The following is a 21,852-nucleotide window of genomic DNA, read 5'->3' on the forward strand; positions in this document are numbered from 1 at the left end:
GTCGTCAAGTTCAGGGTCCAGATTGACTTACTCAAACACTTATCGCTCACATGTGCAGGTGTAATTGCACATATCAAACGACGCGGGATTTTCTGTTCAAGAAAAAAAAAATTTTGGGCTTAAATATAGGCAATCATGAGCCTTTGCCCTACATCACGACAATGGACTCAGCTGCCAAAATATATAGCAGGGTCATGCAGATTACATAGAACAACGTCACAGCTCCTCCATCATCGGCAAATTCGCACTGCAACCACTGCCGCAGAATCCCAAAGCTCAGGAGAAACCTCGTCTTTGAGGTACCCCAACCCTCCCTCGAGGGAGCATTCTGATATCCCGAGCTACTTGTCATATGTCGAGCGTACAGGCTTGGACACCACTACCACTACCTACGTGGGCACTCATTATGAATATACTGTAGCCCATACGCTTGAGAGATTCGGTTTTGAGTTGCGACGCGTCGGCGGCTCTGGCGACCATGGCATCGATTTGCTAGGGACATGGTCTGTTCCCTCAACACCCACGCCTCTGCGCGTCTTGTTACAATGTAAAGCCTCGTCTGTCGCCTCAACAGCTAGGATTGGTCCCGCAACCATTCGTGAACTTGAAGGAGCATTCGTTGGTGCCCCTCCTGGGTGGCGTGGCGGCAATGTGGTCGGGCTTCTGGTCACCCAGAAAACCGCAACCAAAGGCGTGCGTGAGTCGCTTGGCCGCAGTCGCTGGCCTATGGGCTTCATCTCTTGTTCATCCGAAGGACAAGTTCAACAAATGATTTGGAACGCGACAGCAGAAATGCATGGGCTTACAGGTCTTGGTGTGGGCGTCCGTCTTTCTGAAACTGGTCAACATCAAGAGTTGGTCCTTACTTGGAAAGGGCAGCCTACCTCGTTCGATAGTTCAACTGCAGATATCAAGACTCAATCATAACATGAACAAAACAGCCTGCGTCATTCTCATGCCATGGTCACATGTGAAGATGATGCGATTCGACATGGCCACAACTACTATGTCCAACTACGGAACACTAGTGAGCGTTACATCGTACAAACAACAAGTTGCTTCCAGCTGGTGGGCCACAATCGACTCGAGGACTTGAGCTGTCCGAAGTGGCCGCGCGGGAAATCACTATAACTGATGTGGGTCTCGGCGGTAATGCTTGTGATTGGCCACGACGAACTGCAAAATAGTTGTCTTGGGTGTTCTCGTAGCCCCCTTGGCTTGCCTCCAGGGGTATCGTGAAATACAATACAACATTAGCTCGATCTAGACATTGCTTCCACCGGACGTCTCGCGTTGTACAGAATATGCTTTTTTGATTACTAAGTAAAGTCATCGTTCGGACGAATTCTAAAGAAGCATTTGTAAAGGGAAGGAATCGAATGCTGGTGTTAATCTACAACTATATATGAGGGGTCAGATCTCAGTCAATCTCTCATCTATCAATTCCACACCCAACAATCTGAACCAGCTTAAGACTCGATAATTGAAACTGGAGCGCAGTACAGTCATTCAAGCACACACTCACACCACCTCATACATACGATGTCCGATTTAAAGCCAATTACCCTCCACGGGCACTGCACGTTTATGAAGTCCCCTCCCCCTTCTGAACACTTACTAATTATGTTTTAGTCAGGACCGCCAACCCCTGGAAGGTCGTGATGATCCTTGAAGAACTCGGGCTTCCTTACAATCAGGTGAGTCAACCAAGTAATTTCTCCTTGCATATTTCCGTCTCTAACATACTTCTTAGGTTTTCGTCGACCTGGCCGTTATCAAGCAAGAGCCTTTTACCAAGATTAATCCCAACGGCCGAGTACCTGCCATCGAGGACCCAAACACGGGGATTACGCTCTGGGAGAGCGGTGCCATCGTTGAATATCTAGTGGATACTTACGACAAGGACCACAAGATCAGCTCAGCCTCTTTCCCCGAAAAGTACCACGAGAAGCAGTACCTGGCATTCCAGATATCCGGCCAGGGCCCCTACTACGGCCAATACGCCTGGTTCAAGATGTTCCACCCTGAGAAGGTCGAAAGCGCAATTCAGCGCTACCAAGAAGAGACATTCCGCGTGGTCAGCGTGCTGGATAACATCCTTGAAGGAAAAGAATATCTGGTTGGTAATAAGGCTTCGTACGCCGATATTGTCTTTATCGCTTGGGAGCAGGTCATGCACTTTGTCCTCCCGGACCAGTTGGACCGCTACAAAGGTTTCAAAAACTACTGGGCGTGGTTCGAGAGGATCACCGCTCGACCAGCTATCCAAAAGACCATCAAGTTGAAGGAGGAAGCCATGGCTCAAGAGGCACACTGATCGCTTTTTCAACATGAGGGTATGTATAGCTCATTGTTTTAAGAGGATGAAGTGTCGGACATGAACATGAGAATCGAGGACATAAGCGTATAACAATATATTGCTTCATAAATCTACTGCCCAAAGATTTGTGACCAACCAAAACATGTGCTTTGAAAATGCTTAAATCGTTACCGCCTATTTGGTAACACAGTCAATAATTTGGGACTGTGCGGTTGCCGCACAAACAGCTTGAGGTGTTCCTGCTAGTCATCAGTGAATTGGTTGTTGTGTGCTGGGACGTTAACAATGATCGTGGCACCTTTGGCCCTGACTCATTTTTTCTAGAAACCCCAAATTGCAACCATGCCCCCGGCCCCCTGTTCGTAGATGATCTACCTATAAAACGGATTGGAGCCATGTCGTCTATGCTCGTGGCTCATCGCCCATCCCGAGACGATGAGCGTCGATGTATCATCATCTAACATGCATTATTGCGCAAGACTCGATGCCGAACAAACATGTTTTATTGTGTCAAAGCGTGTTCCCGTTGCCTTTCATGGTAGCATTGTCGGCTGGTTTTTTTTTTGGGTGTTTTTTTGGGTGTTTTTTTTTCTCATCGTAGCAAGGCTTGACCCGAGTCGCTCAGTCTTCCCATATGGCGACCTTGGCTCTCTCGGCCTCCTCTTTCCTCTTCCTCTCCTGGTCCTTCTCCTCTTCCCGCTTCTTGCGCTCCTTTTCTCTTAGCGCTCGATCATATGCCCTCTGCTCTTCCGTAAGCTTCGGGGCCTTCACGCCCAGCGCACTGGCAATCATCCGCCGGGCGACCGCATCCGTTTTCTCGGGTCTCTTCTTCTCCGTCGCCTCGGGCGAGTCCGGCGCTGTCATGGACTGCCACGGTGCACCCGAACTATAGGTTGGTGAAGCGGGTGTGGGAGGAGGTGCTGTGAAGCCGGACGCCGAGGAGGAGGTGGTGGTTTTATTTGTCGGCGTGGATGTGCCCTCGTCATCGTCTTCTTCTGAGGATGACTCGTCTTCCCAAGAATCGGCGACTACGACCTTCTTTGCTTTGGAAGATTCAGCTTTCGGTCTCGAGGAGTCGATGGAGAGGTTAGACATGGCGCTCGTGGCAGTAGCTGCGTGGCTTGATTTGCTGGTCATGTTGCAAGAATAATATGCTTCAGTTGTGCGTCTTTTGAACTAGGTTAAATCTGCATCTGGGACCTAGTGATGGGTCTGGAGGTATCGCGCTTCTATATGAAGGAGTTGAGCTGCACGGGAGGCTCTTATATTGTGTCTTCGATCCAGCAGATTGATGATGACGATGAAGAAGAAGAAGAAGAAGCACGGGCGCAGGTAGAGCTACTGTCGCTTCACATAAGTAGATGATCTTCAGAAGAGACTACTACCTTGTGGCATCCAGTAATCGTTTACGGGAAGAACTCATTTAGATGAAAAGAAAGAAGCTGACGTGCAAGCTTGCTCTCATATGGGTTAAGATCTATCCCCAAACATGCGTGAGGTGACGAATACTCAATGTGGGGTACAGTAGGCAAGGATCACGGGTTCCTTGCTGTTTCCCCCGCAGTTATCATCATGCGTTACAATACGGATCCGTACGTTGGGCGATCGCAGTAGCATTCTGACCCTATCGGCCATGTCCAATTCAGCCGCGATGCTAGGCCATTCATTGACTGACTCGCCATGCCGCATTTCCACGGTCGAACTTCGACTCATCTACCAAAAAGTACCTGAAATCTTCGCCAGGAAACAAGTCGGTTTGAAGCTAGTCTAGTATCAATTACTTGTTGCGAGTTTAGAAACTCGGTTCGAGTCTTTCGTCCGCGTAGCTTATCCCTTCCGGATGCTGCATGAACTCTTGTGTCCACCGATTACCAGGCAAGCCAGGCACCAATTCCCAGCGGCCAGAGTGGCATTTGACTGGAGGTTGCTGTCTACGAACAACCTTATTCCATACTGTAAACAGACTGCATGTCTGTAGGGAACGAACGAGCAAACTACTATTCTTTGGCATGTTATAAATTTCCCCTCCCTGCCCCCCGCTCCCCCATGATACTTCCTCCCCTGGTTTGTTTATAGCCAAGCACCATGGTATGACAAGTGAGACAAGCTCGGGTACAAGTGCAAGAACACCGCAATCCAGCTTATCTATACAGCAGAAGACCATCATAGGGTAGATCTCTTCTGATTATATACAGCGCCGATAAACCTCCCGTGCGTCTAACCCTAGTATCGTATGCGTTGTGGTTATGTTGACAGTCGAAGGTTGGTCCGGGTGATTTGGGCGTTTAGCAAACCAGTGAGGATGCGGCTGAGCCTCGATAACATGTTGGCCCCCTTGTTCCAACCTATCACGACTCAAGTAGGGGTGGCCAGCCTGCAGGTCAGGCAGATCCTCAGATCACGAAGAAAAAAGAAAAAAAATTCAGTATGGTCAATTAAAAGATGCGGCTGCTCCCACATCGTCAGCCCAGCGCGCGACCTCTGTTTCCCCCATTACATAGCCGCTTAGCATAGTGATCAGTTGGCTGCAAAGCACTTGCGCCGCTCGCCTCAAGAAAATCCGGACGTTTACGCACACTTGCCCATGGGTCGCTCGATACTGCTATTGGGTGCATGGCTCGCCGGTAGCCAAGTCGCCGCGCTTGGAGATCTCCCTACCATCACCCCTGCGCCTGTGCTGGGCGGCGTGCTTAATGCTGCCGCAACAGACCCGGGCTTCTCTGCCTGCGCAACCGCGAGCAATGTTGTTGTATCATGCTCGAGCGTACTTGAAAGTGCAGGTGCACACGAGGCAACGGGCTCGCAATGGCACAAATGTCTATGCTGCTCCGGCACAACATGGTCACCAAATATGTTCGATGACAGTGTAGAGAGCTGTGCGGACTATATCAAAACCGATCTCCCCGGCCACACGAGCGAGTACTCAGGTATTTCACTGCGTATCTGCTTCTTGGCGATGCAGCAAACTGACAAAGCATATAGCCTACTCTGCTCTTGGAAACTATTGCCATCGCGCTGGGAATATATGTACTGGGACAGCCGCCGCGACTCGGACACAATCAGCAAGTGACAGCATTATCACAACCCAGGCGGCCGGCTGCTCATCTCTACTTGAGATAGTATCGGAGTGTGCTTCGCTCGACAGTGGCATTCTGACTGAACCTGTCGAGACACGGGCACTATGCTATTGCTACATGACCGATAGCCAAAACGTGTCAACGACCTGGGTGCCTCAGACCTTTGACGGGTACGCGAGCGAGTGCGCGGATTGGGCCTCGACCGCCGATAAGTCTCTGTACCCAAGCTTGTTGGAATTGGCAACGTTCTGCCACTCAGTGGGTAATTTTGCGACTACGACCGAAGACGGTAGTAGTAGTAGTATCACGACGACCCGCGGTCGCAGCAGCAGCAGCAGCAGCACCACCTCTACCACTGCCGGGACGGGACAGCACTCGGAGCAGATTACATCAAGCCCGACTGCTGTCACTGTGACGGTGAATCCGGCGTCGACTAGCGCGAGCGCCAATGCCGCAGCTGTTTCCCATGGCCAAGGATCGGCAGTCGTCGGGTTGACAAGCGTGGCCATTGCTCTCTTCTCTTACTTCTTGTAGCGTATGAAGCGCATTGGTAGCATATAAGATATTCCCATGGCCTACTAATGTCGACATTCCTATTGACATGCTCACAAGTCTCGGTGTTGCCACCGCCACCACCACTGCCACTTGTGCCACTTAAGGTTGTAAATCTGGTCTCCTACTCTGTGATATTTTGTAGGGAAAATTCATGGGCATGTCAATTGTAGTGAAATGTTATGGAACGGTTTGGTATTAGCATATCTGTATCTAATCCATGAGTAGATCAACTCCAACTCCTTTTAGAGCATTTACTGCCCATTCAGGATATTGTGCCTTACTTGGATAGAGATCCGCGAAGAATTGCTTCAAAAATGCCGGATACCTATCCTCGATGATAGCTGTCCGAACATCACTCATCAGGTGCAGCTGATACCATACATTGTGTATGCTGAGTAAATGTGCCGCGACAGTCTCCTTCGCCGCGTTGTGGTGAGCGAAAGCTCTCGTGATATTGATTCCTCCTGTTCCCTTTCTACAGCAGATACAGCCACAACCTTCTTCGATGGGCCCGAAATCTACGGCGTACTTGGAGTTCTTGATATTCAGAACGCCATGCTTTGTGATGGCGTTTCCGAACCGAGCCGTCCTTGTTGGCCATACACAGTCAAACATATCGGCGCCGAGAGCAACACTCACCACAAGATCTTCAGGGTATCCAATACCCATCACGTATCTCGGCTTCAACTCTGGCAGGAGCTCTGTGCACGTTACTACTACACGACAGAAATCATCCTTTGCCTCACCACCACTCAGGCCTCCAATAGCTATACCCGGTGTATCCCTAGCGACCATTTCCTTGCAGCACTCGCGGCGCATCTCGAGATCAAGTCCACCCTGAATAATGCAGAAGAGGTTCTGGCGTTCTGGGTTCTTGTGGGCGTTGATACAGCGATCGAGCCAGCGGACGCTCCGCTCCATGGCCTCACGCATACGAGCCTTGTCAGGAGATGTGGTGACCAGTACATCATCGAGTTGCATCATAATATCGCTGCCAATGGTATTCTGAAGCGAGATGGAGTGTTCCGGAGTCAGAAGCATGGGTGTCCGATCGTGCGGGCTGAGAAACCGCACGCCTTCTTCCGTGACTGTTGCTAGAGCCAACAGGCTGACCATCTGAAATCCACCACTATCCGTGAGGATGTTGTGGTTCCATCCCTGCAGCTTGTGTGCTCCTCCGATGGCTTCAAGGGCTTCCTGTCCTGGTTTGAGACCGAGGTGGTAGGTATTGTTCAGGCAAAGCCGACATCCTGTCTCCTCTAGTTGCTCCGGTGTCAAGCCCTTTAGTGAGGCTTGTGTTGCAACGGGCATGAATATCGGCAGCTGCACCTGGCCGTGGGGCAGGGTGAGGACCGAAGCCCGGGCTCGTGTTGTCTGCGTGAGGGTTAGGATCGGCCAGCGATACTTTTTGTGGCAAAAATAAAGAGGTAAGCTTACAGAGCAACGGGCTATCAAGTCAAACGTGAGGGCAGCAGACGACTGTGAGGCTATGACGCTGGCCATCTTTTGCAACATCACTTCTCGGCAAGTCCTTTCTATTGTTGCCAGTACCGTAGCTCAATTCCCTTCACATGAAGAACCGTGCGTAGGTGGGTGGGTCAATAATACCCTGGACACTGGAAGGAGAAGGTTGCAGATACGGAGTAGGGATCCGTAGGGGTTGAGCTGCCAGCCTGCCCGTCTGCCAGTCTGCTGCAGCTAATGACCGTTTTGTTGTTGCACGATGCGATGCCACAAGATCTGAAAGTGGAAAGTGGGCTTGCCGGGTTATTTCCGGGCTGTGTTGTTTTCTCCCAAAATAGCGTCAAGGGAAATGCTGCCAAAGGTCAAGCATCGGTGTTGGATCACGATCTGACAGCATGAAAACCCGGATCCCCGTTTGCTTGGCTGCTTGGCTGACAATTTACATCAAAATCTCGGATGAAATCTGAGGCTGTCCGCTTGTGCTCGTGTGAGCTCTTACTCAAATCCAGGTTAAGTTGGCTGGTCCAGGAACGCTGCCTCAAGGGGAATAGCTCCCGCTCAGCGTAAAGCGCAAACCCCGCAGCGCAGTGCAGCAGTGTGCAGCAAGTGCCGTTGGATGACTTTGGGGTGTTTTTTTATTTTATGGTTTTTGTTATTATTTATCTTTTTGGTCCTCTTCATTTTTGTTTTCCTCAGGGGTCTTGGTACATGGTAAACCATACTTGCTGAGTATGGTAGAAGTCTACATGCTGGCATGACAGGGATCCAGGCGCACGTTTTCTGAACACACCCTTTTGGGAGACAAGGCATACCCAACTCGCAAGGTTTTGCTGCGCATTTTCCAAGATCATACGATTCAGACTTCGCCTGTGGATTTTCTCACTCCCATGACTGCTCTTCTTCGAATGGGAAGCCCTGCCGCAGAACGCAGCATCTCAGGGTGCCTCCTGGTGTCGGCAATCGGATCGCAAATCTGGGAAGCTTTGCGACTAACCTAATTTAGCAGTAGCTGAGGACGTGTCTGGCGGGTATTATTGTGGGCAAAGTACGATACGGTCAAAGCATCTAAACGTCCAGACTACAATTGCGGCGAAATGTCTTCAGATCGAGCGACGCGGTGGACGCTGCCAGATGACGACGGCGGTATTCGCCCTCGAGTGAGAAGAGAGTTTGCTAATTCGCAAACAAAGTTCAACCTAAGTGCTGGGCCGGCGTCATCTGAGTGTCCAGAAATGAGAAACCTGCCCATAGGCAATTCTGCACCCAGACCTGGACCCCGTCATAAACGGCTTAGAATAACTGTCACGGTTATGTCTGTTCCCAAAGGCCGAGGTGGCTATCAAATGCTTGGCTATGCAGGGATTCCCCTTCTGGACTTCGGCCAAGATGGTCTGATCTGTCGTCGTCTAATAGGGCAACCCAATCTACTGGAGTTCGCAAGTCATTACCAAAATCAACAGGGTCAAAGGTCGTTTATATACTTGCATGCCGCTCAGTAGCGTCGGCTCTTGGAGGCTTGACCGTACGACATACCTCACAACCAAGCTTTTTGATCAAACCATTGACCCTCTATACAATACATATCTTGACTCTTATTCGCTGCTTGTAATCGCTAATAGTTGGTGGATATGGCTACCCTGGAATGCTTCCACCTGTTCTCCCTGCTACCTTCCGAAATCAGGCTGGACATTTGGCAGCACACTTGTTGTCATCCGCGGGTGGTTGAGGTATACTACGATGCCGTGGTAGACGAATGTATAACCAAGACGACACAGCCGGCAGTTCTGTACACGTGCGCTGAGTCTAGACGCGAGGCTCTGCGACTATACAAACCCTTGTTTGGTACGATCTCGGCCGACGCAAGAATTTACTTCCACCCTGAGCAAGATACTCTTTATCTGCCGCGACCGACACATATGGGATACGACGACAACGCAAGGGATTTCGCGCAATTGGTTACTGGTGCCTCTGATATTAAAAACCTGGCACTCGATCATGTCAATCCTTCTATCAGGCGCCCTTGGGAAACTTACAATAAGTATGCCTTGATGCAAAGCTTTCCGAAAGTGATGGAGGTTTATCTTGTCCTTGAGACAAATACTGGCCATGATTCCGATGAGCGAAGGACAAAGCATAGCTTCTTGAAACTCGCTGAGCCAATTGCCGATGCTAGAGACGTATGCAAATTACTTCAAGATGTGAAATCGTCTTTCAGCTACGAGGCTGGCGCAAACTTTGGAATTGACCAGAAGGACAAAAACCTACCGGAGCCACCGGCATTGGTTCTCAAATCGAAAGTGGCAACCGACTATCTTCGACTCTTATGATATAAGGAATCGCATCGGTCTCACATTAGGTCTCTCCTACGACCTTTGCACATATGATGGTTCTATCCACATCCTCCTATATGATGGGAGAAATTGTCGCCAACAACGAGGGCTCGAGCGGGTGGGGTGGCTTCACCAATTTCACTTGCATAGAGTATGACCATTATAAAGAACAATATGCATTAATTTCATATGAGCCATCGTGGCTTTGCTGTCATATTAGAGCCAACATTTATCAAGGAATCGGTAATTTATGGGCGGGAATGGTCACTTGTGATGACAATAGAGCAACGTAGGTTTCATAGGAGTGGTTTGAGAAATCCACATCAGATAGGCACCACACCACAAGGCAGATCATTTGCATCACACAATGTATATACCTACTACTACTTTATTTGATACACACCAGTACTCATACTCGGTAGGCTTCTTTGCCAGGCAGTACACAACATTCCTTGCGAAGTTGATATTTCACTTGACGAGCCAATTGTGTGTTTATTTTTATTTCTCAAGAAATATTTATTTATTTATAAAAAAGAAATTGGATACCATAAATCCATGCAAATACTCTTGGCATCTCGTATGGACAGACTTCACGTGAACGTGTGACCAGGACATCTATCTGCATGGGTATAAACGCCATTCCAAACCATATGAAACCATAATTACTCGCTTCCCACCAGAAACAACTGCGGCAGTCCACCAATGTTCAAAATGAAGTATTCCACATTGTATCCGTGGAAGCTCATTAGGAATTAGTTCTAGCCTCCCTCAACTTTTGCACTTACCACTTACCGGGGCGTATTGTGACACTTTACCAGCGTGTATGAACGGCCAAGACATAGACATCGACAGCATATAAAAACACCAATAATTTACGAGAAAAAAAGACAAGGCTAATAAGAAGCTACACATACACTGTCCGTCCCTGAAAGGACCTACCTATTCACCGACGATCTTCTCGTCTTAATCTTACAGTAGTAAAATTGATTATTCATTTTGTAACACATTTCGCAGAGTCCAGAATTTTAATCTGATCAGTACGAAGCTTTACCCTCTTCTCTATACTTATTGAGAAAGATCCGGTGTATCGGGCGTGCACCGCATCGAACGGAAGCATCCTCTCAATGGGTCAGACCTCCAAGGTCTCGGCATTGAATAGACATTGGATTCAGAGCATGATATCATCACTATTCAAAGCACACCATACGCAGTTAAAACTCCGAAACATAGTGATGAAGAGGATCCGGAGGGACAACCTACTTGAAAGAGAAAGGAAAATTGATTTATGTCAAGGGCATGTGCAATCTAATGTCAGTCTGTATCTAAAATGGCACCGTAAAGTAACAAATACCAAAAATGTGTATAATCACCAAGCATAAGAACAGTAATATCCGAGCCTTCGTCTTCATTTGTGGTTATTGCTATTGCCAGTCGCTATGGAAAAGTTAATCACCTGGTAATTGTTCCATGCTTGTCCATTGCAAGTCCTAGGGCCACGACAATGGAAACGGCCTAGATCGTTTGTCCTCACTGGTGAAGAGGGGTGGGAGAAGGGTCTTTTTTTTTTTTTTTGGCCCGAATGAACACTGCTGGTCTGCTCAACATAACCGACTGACGCCTTGCTGTCTCTTGGGTTTGATGGGAATGAAATTCAAGCTGACTAGGGACAACAATATCCAACAAAGGGGGTGTGGTCTAGTGGTTACGACATCTGCTTCGCAAGCAGAGGGTCCCCAGTTCGAACCTGGGCTCCTCCATATTGTCTCTTTTTGGGTGCCGATTTGTTTTTCAGGTATTCTGAAGTGTATGTAACAATAATAGTAGTACTCAGTACGTAAGATATTGTGCGGGTCGCTCACTCCTTCCAGTACAGTCAAATGCCCTTAGCATATTGAACAATTGATTGGTTCGGCCGGTATGAAATCAACGGAAAACTATAGCGTGGCTATAACAAACAGGCTCCATCTTCCCTCTTCATGGCTTGGTCATTGAGTAATTAATGCTTTTAACTTAGTATCGACTACGATGAGGTAATATAAACGTGTGATCCCGCATAAGGTATTGTCAATAGTACAGCATTCTGATGTTAGTACCATAGTACTACCCGTTACTCCAAATTACATATTAACAAAGCACAGTCCCTTCGAATACGTTTTATATAGAATGTGGTAATAAAGATTAGCCGCTTTGTCAATATTTAACCCTGCTATGACTACTGGTTTTGCACGTCCACGATGTTCGATAGGCCTCAAGACCAAGTTGTTATGGTAATCTGTGTTCCCTAGAAAGAAATGGCCCGGAAGATTTGCTCTCCTGAGCCACGCCAGCTAGCTGGACCATCCGTGGCCGGCAATGACACGATTGCATGTCTCATGGGTAGACTCGTTGAAAGAACTTCTATTCCTCAGCGACTTGGAGGTCTCGCAAGCCCTCAACCTTGAGCTCCTCACCAGTGGCACGCTTGTAGATGTGCTGCACATCATCTGTGGTGGTCTCGAAATGGGAGGTGGCATCGTAGCTTTTGGAAATGAAGACGTTGTCCTTGGATCCGTCCTCGAGAGGTTCGTACAACGGAATGGGGGGGCCCTGTGTGATATTAGTCAGCAATGTGCAACCATGGGTGCAGTAGGAGATACTTACCAAGAATTGCTCCTCAATCTTGCCGAGGCGATCCAACCCAGGCTGAAGTTCGAGGTGGTGGTTGGCTGAGGTCTCGGCAATGGTCGAGACAATTGCGATGTAGTAGCCCTTGGGGCAGACATTGTGTGCCGAAGAAATACAAGCAACGTAGATGTCGTTCTTGCGGCCAACCTGGGACTGGGGAATAATAAGCTGAGCGGAGTCGGCGTCACCAGTACCGGCCAAGGGATGCTTCAAGATGCAGATAGCCTTCAGGACATGGCCGACAACCTTGACCTTGTCGGGGAAGTAACTGGGGTCACCAAGAATGAACTTGGCCTTGGTCTCGAACTTCATTTCAGGCTCAACGCCACCCATTGTAGCCTTGATACCGATGGCCTTGCCACCCTCGTAGAGGACCTCATCAACGGCGGTGTTCAGCATGTATGTACCTCCGTAGATAGCTGACAGACGGGCAAAACCTTGGGGCAGCTCGCCGAGGCCGTAGAGAGGGTAGATGTAGGGGGACTTTCCGTAACGAGCAACGGAGTTGCCATAGAGGCGGATGCGCTCGATGGCCTCGGGGGCCTTGCCGGGGGTGGTAAGGTAGTCGTCGTCGAGGTATAGAGCCATGGCATGTCCGATAAAGTCACGGGTGCCAGTCTCGAGGCCAAACTTGTCATAAACCTCCTTCATTGTGCAGCTGGAGAGGTTGAGACCTATAACCGCGCGAGAAACGCATGTTAGTCCATGTCAGAGTAGAGTAGAGTAGTGTAGAGCAGAGCAGAGTCCGGTCTGTATGTCATGCTTACCCTTGTGTGTGCCAGCATCCTGAGCGTCGTATGTGCCCACCCATTCGATGAAGCTCTTCATGCGGCGCTTCTCGAAGATACCCATCAGTGGTGACCGCAGAGCCTCGCCAGCGTCTGAGGGGACCTTGGCAATGGTAGCCTTGGAACCCTGGCCCTGCTGGACATAGCTGCCAGCAACCTGCTTGAACTCAAGATAACGCGTGACGTCGGTAGAGACCAGAATGTTGGTCAGCTCTCCAGATGACATCAGCAGCTTGGGCACCAAGTCAATATTCCAGTCTGCGGGACGGCCGTATGCCTTCCAGGGCTCGGTGCCTTCTTGGTAGTTGCCATACTTCTTGAAAAGCTGTTTTCATGTCGTATTAGTATGGGAGGGTGTGTGCCACACATGAAAGCAACATATAAAAGGGCGTCAATGTCGATGGGGGAGGGGGAGGATTGAGGCATCTGGGGAGCGAGGGAGGAGTTCGAATATCATACCGTTTCGATGTTGACTGAAGCCGACTCTCTGCAAAGTAGAAACAGATCAGCTTGGGTTGAAATGCAAGTACGCTCAAGATGTACTACTTACCCGCCATAGTGGTCGTTGCGATCAACGTGCAGGACCTTCTTGCCCTTGACACTGAGAACACTTTCAGGGGGTCACGCTTGTTAGCTTCACCAACCTCGTCTGGAGAAATGTGCGTTGAGGGGAGGGGGGCGGGTCTTGTGATATGGGCTGGTCGCATACCCAGAGAGAACACATTCGGTCAGGCCTATAGAACTTGGTCGTCAGCCCCTTTGGTTTCTATTTGGGTGGTGTCGTCGCTCAGCTTGTTGGGTGATATTCGCATGCCTCGCAACCCCACTACGGGAAGCGAGCACAAGCACAAGCACGAGCACACGCACATGAAGCGGCAGACGGGGGAGCACTCAGAGGTGCAATGCGGGGCAGCAACTCACCAGTGCCCAGCACAATGACATCGTATTCGGGGGCAATCTCATCCATGTTGTCGACTGCTCGGAGGGGTATTGAGGTATGTTCAGGCAAAGTATGAAGAAGGAAGCAAAAGATCAAGTGATGCCCTTCTTCTCGGGGGTGGAGAGGAAAAGTATCGGTGAGAGGAATTGATGTCTTTGGTGTTGTTGATAGACCCAGACCCTCTGCGACCCTCTCACCCTCTGGACTGGACCCCGTTTAAAGCTGGAGCTTGGAGCTGCAACTCAGAACCCCGTTTTGAGTCAACCAATTGGCGGGGTCCCGCTGCATTTTCTCGCGTCTTGCTTGCGTTTGGGCCATCATCACATTATGCAACAAGTCCTCAGACACTAGGAAGTCCATCCGTGTACATCATGTGCTCCAGGTAGCTGAGTACATACACAATAAATCTAGACCAGGTCAGGCCAAACACACGACGAGACCTATGTTTGGTCTGGCTCATGTGCTTTCGTTCTTCCCAAGGATTCAACCAGGTCCCGCCCCAGCATATAATATATTGTACACAAATTTACATGCAGCACGCTGCAGGTCTCCGTTCTCATAGGTCTCTTGCTTCTCGATACGAGTACAGTACAGCACTCCCAGTTGTCGGTCTCTATACATCATAGTGCCTTGTATAATACATCTCAATGTTGCGCCCACCGCATTGCTATCATGTTCTAGCCACAGGTTCGCCTTCCGGTGCCTTTGGTAATGCAGACAGGTCGGCTGTCTCTTGCACAGCCCCGAGAGCTTCAGAACCTGTCACTTCCTCCTCGAAGTAGTTGCGTGGCGTGTACGGGTTGGCTGCGTTAGCAAGGTCAACCTCAGGGTCCTCTTCCGCAAGCTGTCTTGCGTCTTCCCATGCGTAGAATCTTTCTGTGAGCGCTTGCTTGATGGACTTCATCGTTCTGGACACCTGGCCGAAGTACGATGTTAGCAACCGACATGGAAATATAGACAGACCACCCAGGTCTGTTTCCGTGACTCGCCATGGACAACTTACGGTCTGCATCCTAGCTTGGCTCTCATCTCCACCAGTCTTCAGCTTGAGCCTCGTCCTCTCTCTGCTTGCCGTTGCAATTCTGTTCCTCTCCTTGGTACATGCCCACCACAGCGTATGCAGGTCGTCCCAGCTCTTGTGCCGTAGCTCCTCAACGTTCCACGACCGACCATGTTGCGCCTCGTCCTCGGGTGTTAACAACGCCTTCTCCTTGTCGTAGAAGAAATCGTAAAGTCCATGCTCGGGATCCGTCTTGAAGTCGTCCACAGGATTGTACTTGGCAGGCTCGGGCAGCTCGATACCATCAACTGTCATGCGCGCCTTGGTGCCAGAGCGTTTGATCGCCGAGAGGCCTCGCAGACGGTTGTTGTCACGCCTCGGTTTGCGCATCTCGAGGTAGGCGGTGGTCGAGAAAGGGGCGCTCGCCGAGCTAGGCGAGGACCCCGTGGCCAAGGCCAGGCATGCCGAAGGACTGCGCTGTGACGTTCGCTGGATAATCCGACCAACGACCGGCCGTAGGGTGATTGAAGTGGCCATCTCAATTGATGTTCTTACGACAGGGCGTAGTGTTGTCGTCGTATTACCAAGAAGATCGGGCTGAAGCCTTGCCGCTCGCGTTGACAAGGAGCTCAAGCTGGAATTTTTCGAGGTGTGGCGCGTGTCCCCACTGGCCACAATCGAGTGCCACAATTTTATAGTCCGTTGAGTATCCCCGGCATCCCAGTGGTTCGCTTCAACGAATATCAGATCGCAAAAGCAATCCATATAAATCTGTCGCTCCTGCTTATTCAGCTTGGCAGTGCGAGGAAATGGTGGAATTCAACTGGCAGTCATGCAAGTTACATCTGCTGCCTAGACGCGGAATTGATGCTGCTTAGGAGCAGGTTGCAACAATGGATTGCACGGTCCGAAAGTCGCTTTGGTTCCCGGTCTCTCAGCAATAAGTCACATGAGCTGAGTAACGTTGTTGCTATTTGGTGATAACTTGATTCGTCACCGAAAGCAGGTTTGGATAGAGCGCGGGATATTGCACAGTCCCCAGGTGTATGCAGCATCACGGTCGTTCCGTCCGCCTCTCGTGAATCACTCCCCCCCCGGATATGGGATAGATGGCAACGCCTGACGGTCTTTTAGTTTCGCGGTCACGCGGCTGAGAATCCGAAGCGCCAAGTTCAGGTTTGAGGCATTCATTTGGTTCTTCGAGGTTCCTCATAGGCTACTGGGTACGAAAACAAATCTTCAGAAACGCTTTTCACACGGAGACTAAGTGGATAGAAGCTCAGAATGACAACTCCAAGCAGGTTTCTTTTTGCGAAACGCTGGGGTACCAAGGAAGCGTAATTTCAAGGAATGTGTATGCATAACAAAGGTTTACTCTGCTCCTCTAAACAATCAAAAGCAAAGAAGACATCATCATGCACAATTACCTCGCCAATGAGCTCACACGTGCAAAACTGCTAGGACTGTTGGACGAAATTCCGCTGCACTTATGACCATAACTGCAACTAGAGCTCAGTACACGATAAGTCAGACTCAGGTAGCCCTATCTCTGTAGATCCGTGTCGCAATACTAGTACATCCGAAGGGATATATAAACGCAACCTCAACTCCAATAGCGAGTGCTTTCCCCACCACTGTATCTGGCATTGCTTTTTCATCCCCTCGGGTAGCAGCAAGGTGATGAGCATGGTTTTGCCGTCTTCCCCGATCAGTTGTAGAAAACCCCCAGCTTGTACAGGTACATCATAACCAGAAGAGGCGTTGCTGAACCAAACAAATAAATGGTGACCACCACGCCGGGCGCTTGACCAAGTAATGAACCTACAAGCGTAGACTGACTCACCCATGGCTGCGACGAGATCGTTTCGTGAAGTGCAGTATCGATATAAAGCATGTAAGTGATGGTCAACAAGTTCTTGTTGACGTGACCAATTTTCTAGAACAACGTCTGTCAATTAATTACGTGACTTCTTACACGTTTCATTGGAATGCCGTAACTGAGGAACAAAGTATGCCACCCCCCTGCATACTAGACTTCAGTGAGCCTGACGACACGCTTGCTCCAAACATCAACCAGAGGAATATTTTTTTTTCCTCGATGCTGACCTGAACAATGGGCGTCGATATTACCGTAGTCTTGAACTCCCCGCCCGATATAGTTAAGTTGGTAGGGCCATTTAGAGGCCACATCCACCAATATTTTTGCCGGTGTGTCCAAACTCTATACAATTTTTGAGATTCTAGAGGTATTTCATAGCTTTTGTTCGAAACCCCTCATGTTTCAGTTTTACGTGGCAAATGCTAGACAGTTTACAAATTGTCATTACCGCCACTCCTTAGACTTTGTTTCTTCACAAGTCCATGGAAGATTCAACAATCTCAATGATCGACATTGCATGAACTGGCCCCTTCACATTCCAGAGATGTATAACGCAGGAAGCTGTGGCAAGAAACCCGGGAAGAAATAACGTGTTTTTCTCACCACTCAGCCTGGTAGCAAACAATTTGATACTGCCACTGCTGAAGCTGAACCAATTCGTATGAATATATGGACCAAGTAAGAAAGGAGTGCAAACGCTAGTTGATACAGAGCTGAACACTGCATTGAATGATATGCAATCACTCTACGGACTGAGAGAACGGCGCGGCGCATACAACGGCTTCAAGCTACGATCCTACCACGCCAAGCTTATTATGTTCATCTCGTAGCAAGTCTTTTCCTATGGCATGGTCGGGCCAGTCTATCATGCATAGAGATATGTTACCGCCGGCTTGTGGGACACGCAATAGGTTGCAAGCTCGTTCTTCCTAGTGTCGTTCTGTAGTACTCTAGAAATTGAAGATGTGCACCAGTAGACTCTACAAGTGTTCAGACAGTCAATTCGAGTAGAACACACTTCATCGATACCACTGCCATCAGTTGACGCCCCGTGAGATGTTTTCGAGTTTAACACTCCAACCGTACGTGGAATCTTTGGCCGAGGATAGTCGCCGCATGGAATCTTCGAGTCCAGTCTCTTCGGACGTCGTTGACAATAACAACGAGGGATATTGTGCCCGATGTTCTCAACTATTGTCTTAACCCCTTTCCCTTTGGCATATTTGCTTCTTCGCTTCGTTCATCTATTTCAATAACATGCGAGCGGCTGCTAATTTTCGTTCGTTGTGCACATCGGGATCGTCTTGTCGCGTGATCGGAATCTGAGCTGACCTATTAACAAATGCTAACTTCTGCTGGCAGAACGGCGGCCATGCTGGATTACGAGATTTCTCTCCCTGTAATCTTTCTTCCCGTGTTGAGAGACAATGGCAGTCATCATCATCTCATAGGTGCGACTCGATCGTCGTCGTGCGGTCATGGTCCGTCTGCGTCGTCATCGGTGGGAAGTTGGATGGGTTCTAGCCTCGGGAACTCGAGGCATGCCGGCGGCATTATATCTCGATGGCTAGGGGATAGTACAACAGATTTCATCACGAACCAAGAGAGGTTGTAAATTTGAGCACTGTTGAGGACCTTGCAACGTTTGTTTTCGTACGCATTTGTCCAAGTGGATATTGAGATTGCCGGGACTAGGTGATATTCTATAAACATACCCAAAACTCCATTTTACGTTCTGGGGAAGCTGGGGAGTGAAACCAGTGCCCACACTCTTTGAAATGGAGTCAGAGAATGGAGTCGAAACTCCCGCCGTACCTTGATCCAGCGGGAGAATCTGACCGTTCCTTCGTACCCAGACACACAAGGCGAAGCTTCAGCCATCAAGATGGATGTATGGACCCAGCTTCCCGCAATGGAGACAAGCATACCACACCAGACAAGAAGAAGATCTGAGGTGGTTTTGGTCTGTGGAGTCCTTCCCGCTCTTCGATCAAAGTTTAAACAGCTGGGACAACGTTCCAAGTGGGCTTCATCAGAAACGCCTAAATAACTCTCCATAAGCTCTGCAGCAGTACGAAATCTACAGACAACCTAAGAACAAAAGAGAAGGGCCCTAGAGCTGCCAAAACTTCGTACAGTTTCTGAAGCCCATGTTTAGATCACTACGAAGGAGAGGCATCCGAAATTGCAACTATGGTTCGATTGTGGGAAATTTCACTACAACCTGCTTCATTCGCTCGCCTTATTTCGACTCGACATGACTGCGCCAGCTCAATTCTTGCTTGACTTGGCAGCCTATTATTAGTTGAGCAAGAGAGACGAAACATATGATTGCAAGCGTGCATAGTCAAACGCATGCCCATCTCCCGCCTTGCGGAATCCGGACAATGCCTGATCTTGCTGTCGTTTCGGTGCTAGAGGATCCGCGCCTATGTAGCTTTGCATCCGATATCGACGTTTTACGGGTTGACTGACATCCAGGCATGCATGACGAACTGTCCTTGCTTGAAGGTCAGGTTTTCCTTGGATGGGATCAAATCGCTCGTTTGGAAGAACAGTGCGGATAGGCGCGTCTATCTCCATTCTGACCCACCTGACTCGAACCGCCATCGTGCCGTACTGGCAGGAGTCAGGGTCCTCGCAACAGCTCTAGTATCGCTTCCATGGTTGGAAGGGGTACGCAGTAGACTCTTCCGGCGGTGAGCCAATATGAGTTAGTTTAGTTCAAACCATTTCAGAAATTGCGAAAATGCGCCGGACTTGGCCCCCAGAAGAGCCCCTAGTCAACATTCCCCCTGAACCTAGTCAACCTCAGAGAAAAGAACGAGAGGAGCAGAATAAATAATATTAGCAATATCACGAACCGCAGTGTCCATACACGACAGACAACAACAACAACACGGCTAGTGGCTGGCGATGTCGCTTAGATTACGCAACACGCTAGACGTAAAATAGGAAAGGGCATGCGTTTCACAAGTGGTAGACAATGATGATTTACATACTATGTATCAAAAGCCTGTCTACTTTTTGGGTACAGATACCCACCAATACTTGTAAGCTTGCGCCTCATTCTGGTGAAGGAATTGCATGATAATTCGTCGACCGCATGGCCTCCACTTTTCTTTTGGGAGAAATCTTCTGCGGTGTCAACTACTTGAGAGACGATACCATGCAAATGTACAGGAGTTGTCGTGTTTGCACACTTCGACAAGAAAGCTCTGGCGGGTAATACCGGCTGAAAGCAAGCGTATTAGACGTGTAATGGTATCCGTCAAGCAAGTAGAGTACCTATGTAATGATTATCAATATAAGATATGTCAAGACATCCCACGCTCCCAACCCCCCTTGACGGCGACTGGTCAGACAGGGTTGCGTCGGGATCTGTTCACGGCAATTTGACCAGCTTTTGGTTTGTCATGCGCACAACCGATAGGATTGGATAACGACAGAGAACGAGATTAACTTATGGTAACGTGTCAGAGAAAGTATTCTTCTAGGTCTCGGCTTTTGATAAGCCACGTCTAGCAAGAACGACGCGAATATAACGACGTGAATCCATCAGAGGCCTGCTGAGTTGGCAGGAAGACTATCGTGACATCAGGTGAGACTAGCGATGACCTTGTGGGCTGTAAAGCGTCCTTGGTGTGGACAACTCTCGGCACGACATCCGTGCTTACTAAAGTAGTCAGGTCACAGAGCGGATAGGATACCATGTACAGATTCGCGAGGAATCTTGCTGCAGAATTACTGGAAACAGCATCGGGGTTCAAGAGGCTCCTCTATTACCCGAACCGCGAAGTTGCCAGAACTTTTCGGCTGCTTCCCGACAATAATGTCATGTTTGGGCCAAGGACCACAATAAGACCGAAAGCTGGCAGAAAACACATTTTCGAATGTCACGATGGCATCCCGTAGACTCGCTTGCATGATGGCAGCCGAGGCATGTCGTGGCTGACCTCGCCAAAAAGAGCATCACTGGATTGCTTCCAAGGATTGCTGATGAATCGTGACAACGAAAATTGCAGGGTATAACTTCTAGGCTAACGACCAATGATTCGTCATTATCGGATTCATCGTCACTCTAGGTTGCATTGCTTTAATGCTGTCAACTCGCGGAACGAGCGCGTGTTTGCATGACTCGCAACGTATGTCCGGACGAAAGGCAGTACACCGCCTTGTTGCTTCTCAAATTAGCAGAGATGTGAGCCTCACGATAGTGGTGCTTGGGATATAGCTAATTGCATGAATCAAGCATTCGACATCCAAGACGGTTTGCCCTCTAATGCGAGACGGTAACCGTGACAGCTTGTTGTTGCGTCCGAAACCCAAAGCTGTGTGATGTACGCTCATGTAGAGATTCAAAAGCGACAGTATGATTTCACTTTCAGAGTTTTCGGAATATTTGAATTAGGCTATGTCTGTAAGCGCGGGACTTTTGTAGTGCAAAGATCGTGAACTTTGCTGTCCAGTAGCGCGTTAAAACAGGTGATTGACTCCCCGAACTACGGGAGTGTTTTCAACCGTGGGCAATTCGCAGTTAAGTTGTTTTTCTTTGTTTCTTCTTTCTTTTCCATGTTCATGTTGGATAATTCGCAAACCAATTTCTATGGATAAACCTCACAGGGATTGAGGCAATCCGTAGAAACATCGATTCAAAATGAGTGGCATCATGTCTAGCGTGTTGACATTGGCGGCGATCAACGCGCGCAGTACTAAGCACAGACCAACACTTGCAGTGATCGCCAGCCACGTATTCCAACGGATTGCCTAGGTAGGAAGTCCGACCGATCATTTCCCAACAACCATGTTTACTGTCTGTAAGTAGGAGAAGCGTA

General features: G+C 49.1%; 7 protein-coding genes and 1 non-coding gene across 8 annotated transcripts; 4 read left to right on the forward strand and 4 right to left on the reverse strand.

Moving 5' to 3' along the window:
• Positions 1-135: 135 nt before the first annotated feature.
• On the forward strand, positions 136-2,317 carry BKA67DRAFT_652970 (glutathione S-transferase; the record flags this gene model as incomplete). Its single annotated transcript, XM_046106264.1, has 3 exons — positions 136-697; positions 1,633-1,697; positions 1,754-2,317. 3 exons carry the CDS (start codon positions 136-138, stop codon positions 2,315-2,317), a joined length of 1,191 nt encoding a protein of 396 aa, XP_045963884.1.
• A 512-nt stretch (positions 2,318-2,829) lies between these two features.
• BKA67DRAFT_27426 (uncharacterized protein) lies at positions 2,830-3,860 on the reverse strand. The gene has a single exon (XM_046095902.1). It carries the CDS (start codon positions 3,455-3,457, stop codon positions 2,942-2,944), a length of 516 nt encoding a protein of 171 aa, XP_045963885.1. The 5' UTR covers positions 3,458-3,860; the 3' UTR covers positions 2,830-2,941.
• A 1,044-nt stretch (positions 3,861-4,904) lies between these two features.
• Positions 4,905-5,931, forward strand: BKA67DRAFT_652972 (uncharacterized protein; the record flags this gene model as incomplete). The annotated part of the gene is made up of 2 exons (XM_046106265.1): positions 4,905-5,247; positions 5,303-5,931. The coding sequence occupies 2 exons, from the start codon at positions 4,905-4,907 to the stop codon at positions 5,929-5,931; spliced, it is 972 nt and encodes a 323-aa protein (XP_045963886.1).
• A 231-nt stretch (positions 5,932-6,162) lies between these two features.
• BKA67DRAFT_652973 (tRNA-guanine(15) transglycosylase-like protein) lies at positions 6,163-7,455 on the reverse strand (the record flags this gene model as incomplete). Its single annotated transcript, XM_046106266.1, has 2 exons — positions 6,163-7,326; positions 7,390-7,455. The coding sequence occupies 2 exons, from the start codon at positions 7,453-7,455 to the stop codon at positions 6,163-6,165; spliced, it is 1,230 nt and encodes a 409-aa protein (XP_045963887.1).
• Positions 7,456-9,044: 1,589 nt separating this feature from the next.
• BKA67DRAFT_652974 (uncharacterized protein) lies at positions 9,045-9,743 on the forward strand (the record flags this gene model as incomplete). Its single annotated transcript, XM_046106267.1, has 1 exon — positions 9,045-9,743. One exon carries the CDS (start codon positions 9,045-9,047, stop codon positions 9,741-9,743), a length of 699 nt encoding a protein of 232 aa, XP_045963888.1.
• Positions 9,744-11,430: 1,687 nt separating this feature from the next.
• BKA67DRAFT_t10 lies at positions 11,431-11,503 on the forward strand. Its single transcript has one exon. It is a non-coding gene; the product is annotated as a tRNA-Ala (tRNA).
• Positions 11,504-11,659: 156 nt separating this feature from the next.
• BKA67DRAFT_545661 (rab GDP-dissociation inhibitor) lies at positions 11,660-14,434 on the reverse strand. Its single transcript, XM_046101342.1, has 7 exons — positions 14,120-14,434; positions 13,908-13,932; positions 13,749-13,808; positions 13,658-13,685; positions 13,178-13,523; positions 12,387-13,084; positions 11,660-12,332 (listed from the first exon to the last, which is right to left on the reverse strand). The coding sequence occupies exons 1-7, from the start codon at positions 14,163-14,165 to the stop codon at positions 12,144-12,146; spliced, it is 1,392 nt and encodes a 463-aa protein (XP_045963889.1). The 5' UTR covers positions 14,166-14,434; the 3' UTR covers positions 11,660-12,143.
• Positions 14,430-15,864, reverse strand: BKA67DRAFT_545665 (mitochondrial 39-S ribosomal protein L47 (MRP-L47)-domain-containing protein). The gene is made up of 2 exons (XM_046101343.1): positions 15,142-15,864; positions 14,430-15,054 (listed from the first exon to the last, which is right to left on the reverse strand). The coding sequence occupies exons 1-2, from the start codon at positions 15,673-15,675 to the stop codon at positions 14,809-14,811; spliced, it is 780 nt and encodes a 259-aa protein (XP_045963890.1). The 5' UTR covers positions 15,676-15,864; the 3' UTR covers positions 14,430-14,808.
• Between the last annotated feature and the right edge of the window lie 5,988 nt (positions 15,865-21,852).

This window comes from Truncatella angustata (genome assembly GCF_020726525.1).
Source record: "Truncatella angustata strain MPI-SDFR-AT-0073 chromosome Unknown BKA67scaffold_1, whole genome shotgun sequence".
NCBI classification, from domain to species: domain Eukaryota; kingdom Fungi; phylum Ascomycota; class Sordariomycetes; order Amphisphaeriales; family Sporocadaceae; genus Truncatella; species Truncatella angustata.

Bases quoted from the DNA above. Each gene is read 5' to 3' on its own strand.
- BKA67DRAFT_27426 (XM_046095902.1), bottom strand. From the start codon at position 3,457: ATGACCAGCAAATCAAGCCACGCAGCTACTGCCACGAGCGCCATGTCT.
- BKA67DRAFT_545661 (XM_046101342.1), bottom strand. From the start codon at position 14,165: ATGGATGAGATTGCCCCCGAATACGATGTCATTGTGCTGGGCACTG. The intron at 13,809-13,907 runs GTATGCGACCAG...ACCCCCTGAAAG, and splicing joins ACCGAATGTGTTCTCTCTGG to TGTTCTCAGTGTCAAGGGCA. The intron at 13,686-13,748 runs GTAAGTAGTACA...TCTACTTTGCAG, and splicing joins CGCAACGACCACTATGGCGG to AGAGTCGGCTTCAGTCAACA.
- BKA67DRAFT_545665 (XM_046101343.1), bottom strand. From the start codon at position 15,675: ATGGCCACTTCAATCACCCTACGGCCGGTCGTTGGTCGGATTATCCAG. The intron at 15,055-15,141 runs GTAAGTTGTCCA...TACTTCGGCCAG, and splicing joins GCCAAGCTAGGATGCAGACC to GTGTCCAGAACGATGAAGTC.